The sequence below is a fragment of the Balaenoptera acutorostrata genome, chromosome 11 (assembly GCF_949987535.1).
Source record: "Balaenoptera acutorostrata chromosome 11, mBalAcu1.1, whole genome shotgun sequence".
Lineage (NCBI taxonomy): Eukaryota > Metazoa > Chordata > Mammalia > Artiodactyla > Balaenopteridae > Balaenoptera > Balaenoptera acutorostrata.
The window spans coordinates 83,687,221-83,694,378 of record NC_080074.1 but is presented as its reverse complement, the minus strand read 5'-3'; the positions used below and the strand labels follow the sequence as shown (position 1 = coordinate 83,694,378).

General features: G+C 40.1%; 1 protein-coding gene across 3 annotated transcripts in view; it reads left to right on the top strand.

The window, feature by feature from the left end:
• The first annotated feature begins 391 nt into the window (after window positions 1-391).
• Window positions 392-7,158, top strand: part of MRPS35 (mitochondrial ribosomal protein S35) — a 52,653-nt gene continuing 45,886 nt past the window's right edge. For 2 of the 3 annotated variants that reach the window (XM_007175707.2, XM_007175706.2), the window contains exons 1-3: window positions 392-531; window positions 4,146-4,192; window positions 5,326-5,493. In XM_007175707.2, coding sequence (XP_007175769.2) covers window positions 420-531; window positions 4,146-4,192; window positions 5,326-5,493 — 327 coding nt within the window. In that variant the 5' untranslated portion in view covers window positions 392-419. Of the gene's footprint in view, window positions 532-4,145; window positions 4,193-4,516; window positions 4,589-5,325; window positions 5,494-7,158 lie in introns of those variants that run through there. The other variant, XM_007175708.3, reaches the window with a different exon arrangement.

Here is a 7,158-nt window from a genome sequence, read left to right as displayed (position 1 = left end):
GTCGCGGCCTCTCGTTGCGGAGCACAGGCTCCAGACGCGCAGGCTCAGTAGTTGTGGCTCACGGGCCCAGTTGCTCCGCGGCACGTGGGATCCTCCCAGACCAGGGCTCGAACCCGTGTCGCCTGCATTGGCAGGCAGATTCTCAACCACTGCGCCACCAGGGAAGCCCTGCTTCGTTTTTGTTTTTTTTGTTTTTTTTGTTTTTTTTAAATCTTTTTACTTTCTTTTCATTACGTTTTCTATGCGGAGGGTATTTTCTTGCACATTTCACTAGGGCTCTGAATTCGCAGGCCCACGTGTTTCCTGTTTCTCCCTCCTAGGGGCGGGGCAAGACCCGGCGAGCCTGCGCAATAGGGCCTCAGACCCGCCCCTTGACCCGGTAGCGCACTTGTCTCCTCCCGCTTGCCGTCTTCGCAGCTATGGCGGTCGCCCGGCTCCCTGCATGCCTGGTCCTGCAGCCGCGGGCCAGAACCCTTCGAGCTTTTTCCACCTCTGTGTCTCTGGCCACTCGCTCTCCGAGACCAAGCCCGTGTGAGTGTCTGCCCCGTCGCTTCCGGGCTTCGGGGGAGGTGAGAGGGTGGAATACAGGCCCATGATGGCCGCCGCGGTGGCGGAGCCAGAGCCACCCCAGGGAGGCCGGTACGTCCTCTGCCGGTCTGTCGCTGGCTCGCCTAGTAGGAAAGCCTTGGATGTGGGTCTGCCCTCTGTGCGGAGTGTCGCCTGGTTCTTGGCAGCCAATTTCTGTTTCCGGGTCTTTGGGCGCCGCGAGTTTTCTCCCTCCCTTCTGCGTGACCTGCGCTTTCAGGTGCTCCCTCCTAGGGCCACCGGCACAGGTCTCTCTCTGGTTGCTGGTGCTCGTAGTGTTTGTTGGGCAGTGTTGAACCACGGATTTTTCCGAAATTTAAGAGAAGCGTACAGGTGTCCTAGAATAAACTACAGCTCTGAATTCCAGGGCTAGCTATGCCACCAAATGGGGTTGACCTTCATTCAGTAGGCATTATTGAGGTGACCTTCATTCAAGAGAGATTTTAGGGATGCCCGATACCGTTCTTGCCCTGGAGGAATCTAGTGGAAAAGTCTAGTTGTGCATAGACTAGTAGAAGTGCTGTGCAGTGTGAGGTGCTGTAATAGAAGCGTGAATAGAGTAAGGGGGCGGGGGGCACCGAGGAGCAGCCCGCAAGAGTTAGGAAAAGCTCAGTCGAGGGGTCGCGTCCAGACATTCACCAGGTCCTATCCTGGTGATATTTTCTGTAATATGTCTAATGTTCATACTACTAACTGTCCAGTTTAGGCCACTATCTCTCACTTCTACGATAGTTTCTTCACTGGTCTCTCTGCTCTTGTTCTCCTACCTTGAATTCTCACAACAGCCAGAGTGAGGTGTGCAAAAAGTATATCTTAACTTGCCACTCCCGTGTTCAAAATCTACAAATGGTTTTTCATTGCTTTGAGATAAATGGTAAATTCCTTAATGCATAGTAGCTCTTTCTAGTCTTAACACTCTTTCTTTTTAATCTTTCATTCATCTATTCATTTTACAAATACTTAACTCCTACTGTGTGCTAGGTGGTGTTCTAGATACTGGGATACAGCAGGGCCCTTCATCTCATGAAGTTTACATTCTTGGGGGGAAATCAGATCATAAACAGGGAAACAGTGTCAGTACAATGTTAGGTGCTATGAAGAAAAATAAAGCAGGGTCTTGAGAATGATGGATTGGGTGAATAGTGGCTGTAGGATAAGATAAGATAGGGTTGTCAGGAAGGAACTCCTGGGGGAGTGACATTTGAGCAGATCTGCAGGAAGAGCATTATTGGCATAGGGAATTGCAAGTGCAAAAGCTCAAAAGTGAGAACAAGCTTAGGGGTGTGATCAAGGAACAGAAAGAAGGCCAGCGTGGCTGGAGCTAAGTGAGTAAAGAGAAGAGTGGAAGTATAAGATATCAGAAAAATACGTAATGACCTCATCTGGTAAAGGCTTATGGGCATTTGGCTTGGATTTTGTTATAAGTTTGGGATCACATTGGTAGGTTTGGAACAGGGAGTGATATAATATGATTTATACTTTTTTTTTTTTTTTAAAGTATTTGTTTATTTATTTATTTATGGCTGTGTTGGGTCTTCGTTTCTGTGTGAGGGCTTTCTCTAGTTGTGGCAAGTGGGGACCACTCTTCATCGCGGTGCGCGGGCCTCTCACTATCGCGGCCTCTCCTGTTGCGGAGCACAGGCTCCAGTCGCGCAGGCTCAGCAGTTGTGGCTTACGGGCCCAGCCGCTCCGCGGCACGTGGGATCTTCCCAGACCAGGGCTCGAACCCGTGTCCCCTGCATCGGCAGGCGGATTCTCAACCACTGCGCCACCAGGGAAGCCCCCGATTTATACTTTTTAAAGATCACTGGCTGCTGTGTGGAGAGCCAGGGGTAAGAGTGGAAGCCAGGAGACCAGTTGGGAGCTGATGTAGTACTCCAAATGAGATGATAGTGACTTGGATTGAAGTAATAGTGGAGCTGGTGTGGTTGGATTTGGTATATAGTCTGAAAGTACTGCTAACAGGACTTACTGACGGATTTGATATGGAGCTTGAGGAAAAGTCTCAAGGAAGCATGTTAGATTTTTATCCTGAGAACTTGGATGAATGGTGATACCATTTAGAGGGCCTGGGAAGACTGGAAGAAGGAAATCAAGAGCTCTGCCTATGATGTGTTTTAGTTGAGACGCCTATTAAATATATCTCTGACCTATTAAATACCACTTTTCTTAGTGCTCCTTATGCCCTACTCTTAAATTTCAGCCATATTGAACTTGTTTATTTTGATTTTCCGTCTTCTCTCTCACTCTAGAACACTTTTTCTACTTGCCTGTTCCCATGGCTACTTCCTGCTCATCTTTAAGGTTTTCGCTTGAAGTCCACTTCTTCAGGGATATTTTCCCCAACTAATTGACTAGGTTGGGTCCCCTGCTGTATGCTTCATTAATATTTATAGCTGTTTATTGAAATTACTTGCTAAATAGTTATCTTATTTGACAGACTCTGCATTCAGTGAGAGCAAGGACTGTGTTTCTGTTGTTCTTTGCTGCCTTTTGAGTTGCTGGTACACAATATCACTCAAACAATTTTTGAATGAATCAATGAATTACTGTTGAGGGATGAATAAGAATTTGTCAGATGAAGAGGTGAAGTGGAGAGGGAGTAGGGGACAGAAGGCAGGCAGATGAAAGGGAGGCACATTGTAGACAGACAGAACAGAAAGTTCAGAGAAAAACTCAGGGACCTGGTACTGGAAGTTCAGTGTAGTTATGGGGCCTTGTGAAGCTAGAGATAGTGGTTCAGAATGTGAGGTCTTTTGTGCTATGCTGTCATCACCCTAACTACTTGGTCTTTAGTTTTCTTGGCTAAAAGACCTCTAAATAAGGATAATAATAGTACTTACAGTTATTGTGAAGAATAAGATTAAATGAGATAATGAAAAGCATTTAGCACAGCGTCTGGACATGTGAAAGTGCTGAATAAATACAGTTATTATATATTATTTTAGTATAGCAAAACATTAATTTAGGGAGACATAAGTTAATATTTTAAAAGGTAGATACTGTATGTAAGTAATTTGCCCCCTTGTACAGTTATGTGATTTATTAGGAATAGCTATGATTTTTGTTATTATTGGTATTATTGTAGCATTGGCAGTGCTAATAAACAGTAGAGAAGGAAAACTGAAAGTTGTTTTGTGTCTGTGTGTTCGTAAAGAACAGAATAATTCCAAATATGAGCAAGTATATATTAGAATATTTCAAGCTAGTTACTTTTAAGGATGCAAAATACTTACTTCTAATTAGATATTTTATCTTGGGAAAGTAAGCTTATTTGATGATGAACCTTAAAAGTTACTGAAAATATTGCTCTAGTTGATGAGTTCACCATATCGTCAGTCACAATATATTTTATATTCAAGTAACTCTTGGATTTTCTTACCTATTTCTGAATTTTCATTTTCATTAAAATGATTTAGTCCCTGAACTTACAGAAAATGGATTATTGTTTCATTTTTATATTACTGAATACTTTAATTATGTGAGAATTGTGGGATCATGAACAGTGTTGAACAGCTCTGTGTTATAAAATTCTCTGTAACTGTTGTGTTGTCTTTTAGCTACAACAGAAAGAACATCCAGATATGAAAGGCCGCTGAGAAGAAAGGTAAGCAGCTAATGTACTCTAGTATAGGCTGTCTTACTGGTCTCTGAAATTCTAAAGTGAGGCAGATACTCATTATGAGGCAGAAGGGCGCTGCACGAGAAGGCTTCTTCTCAAGGGGCTGGTGGCTGGGTGACTACCACAGCCCTGGCTCTAGTCTTGCACTGCTTTTTGTCAGTTCCCTGAGAATGGATCATCTTTGAGAGGTGGACTCACTCACATACTCCCAGGAAATAGGTGTGTAAACCAGAATAAAGAATTATTTTTGATGATGCCTTGAACAGTCATGCAGCCTGGGATGTATGTGTTAATCTAACCAGTTTGGTCTCACCCTGTAGGCATCGCTATGGAGGAATCCAGATTATACGGTCACCTAGGAAGCATGGAGTCAGAACAAAGGCACGTTAGTTGGAAGTTAAATGGCACCAATTATAATCGTATAGAGTAGTCATCTTCACAGGAATATTAACTGCTTCCAGGACATATACTGCATGTATATTACTTAGATGGGCGTTGCCTAGTTTTGCCTCTTCAAACCTTCGTTTTGGGTTTAAAGGGAATGCTGGCCATCTCTGTCTATCAAATACAGTTTAAAAAATAAATATGTTAATGTGATTGACTAAAATATCATGTAGTTATTCTCTGGGCCTAGGAAACATATTATTTTTCACTATATATCTATTCATTTAGTTTAATCCTAATTTATTTATTTCTGAGTTCTTATTCTTTATGTTCCTTTTTCTTTTTTCCTTTATTTCCAAGTTTGTCTCATTGTCACCTCATGTACTGACTTTCATCAAAGTTTTAAAAATTATTCAAAATATATCATTACTTACCCCTTCATAAACACTATGTAGAAAGTTTGCTAAAAGTCTAAGTAAATAAATAAGATAGAGAAATTTTTTTGCGAAGGAAATCTGCTGTTAAAGGGGATCCTTGCTACTGGGTTTAAGGAAACTGTGCCAGAGATACTTAGGTACGTTTAGTGTTTTTTCATTTCAGCGGCATTAGCTGTGGGAGGTCAGATTTTATGTAGATTGTAAGTCCTCTTATGTTTCTCTTAATTGCAGCTTTTTTGCTTTAAAATTAAAGAATATGTTTATATTTAAAATATTAAACTATTTTACATTCCTCAGGCATTACCTCCTAGGACAGAGAAAATGGCTGTTGACCAGGACTGGCCTAGTGTTTACCCTGTTGCAGCACCATTTAAACCCTCAGCAGTACCTCTTCCTGTTCGAATGGGTTATCCGGTAAAAAGAGGGGTGCCCATGGCTAAGGAGGGAAATCTGGAACTTTTAAAGGTAAGATAAGTTGCTGGTTCATTGACTAAAACTTATACCTAAATAAATGCTGATCTCCCTCTGACACCTACCCTCTCCCCCAGCACTTCAAGGTCCAGTGCATAGCAGCTTACTGTATTTTAATTCAATCTTTTTCCAGGTAATAATGGATATTATGTTTTGGTTATCCTCGGCAAAGAAGGCTCAAAGAACCCTAGGCATTTAAGAATGTAATTGATTGGTCCTATGGCTTCCTTTTGGCTTTTTCATTTCTATTGTATCTTTTCTATATTGTGTCTTTCAAGCAGAACTAAGAAAAGTGAAATAACCTAATTTGAGTTTGAGAACTGGGAGGTAAAGTTTTTACTTTTGAAAAAGAGATTTAAAACTTCTACAGAAAATTATTTAGTATTATTGTTATAGTCCTTAAACTTCTTTATTTCTTGAAGAAAAATTGGTCATGTTAAATGCTTCAGTTGATAGCATCTGTAATGAGTTGATAGCATCTATAATGATTTCTGAAAAACAGACTTCTTAAAGAAAATACAAATATGCGTAGGCTGGGAATGCATATCTTAGATGGTTTCCTTTTACATGCAATGAAATTATCAAGGAATTGTATTTTCTGCTAAATGAGAGTCTTTGTGTAAAACAAAAATTGGCTAAAAGTTGCTGGTAAAAAATGAGATTGTAATATGAAGAGGGGTTTGTTTGCTGCTGGAGATAGGCAGATGAAATTTGGAAATGGGAACATTTCAAGATACAAGAAAACAAACACCTATAAAACTAATCTTTTCTTCAAATGAAGAGAGGAATTGAACTTAGTTTAAAGAAAAGGTCTTTGGAAAATATCACTTGGTGAGCGAGAATAGCAATATATTTGTAATGATGGTTGTGAATGGAATTTTAATAAACATACAAACCCAAACATTTAATGCATGCCATCCCTTTTAAGAATCACCTTAATGCTTAGTCCAATGATACGATCTGTTCCTAGTAAGTGCCATTGAATAAGCTTGTAAACTGAGGTAATATGTACAGTGTTCATAGAGCAGTGCCAATATAAATGCTGTGTAAGCATTAGCTATTATTTTTTTCCTTTTATGATTTTGAATCATGTTTCAAAAATAAAAGTATAGAATAAATAAACAAGTAAAATAAAAGTATAGAAAATGAAGTCACCCACCTCATAATCCCAGTATTTGTTGCCTGTTTTCTCTTGATTAAAATAATCATTTTCTGATTAGCACGTAAGATTCCAGACATAATGTTTAGAGTAACTTTCTGTTTGTTCAAAGTTTCTTTCCAAGTGAGTTTCTTTAAATTTTCTCTTTAGATGCTTAACATTATGTAAGAAATATACTAGGAAATGTTCATTATTTATTTGACGGAATCAAATCTCTGACCTTACCTAAATTTCCATTGGCCCTATAAATGTTTAGAGAACCTCTCGGTGTATCATAAAGATATTCCCAACTTCATTTAAGATCTGCTCGCTTCATTTATTCATCCATTCAATTCATAAAATGTCTGTTAAGTATAAAGTAGAAAATGTATCTCAGTGATATGTATTCCAGGGGAATTAGGATTATTAAACAGTGGTCTGTGTCCTAAAGTGCTTTCAGTTTTATAAGGGAAATATATACTCCTGTAGATTCGTCACAAGAATAGTACTATAAAAATAAT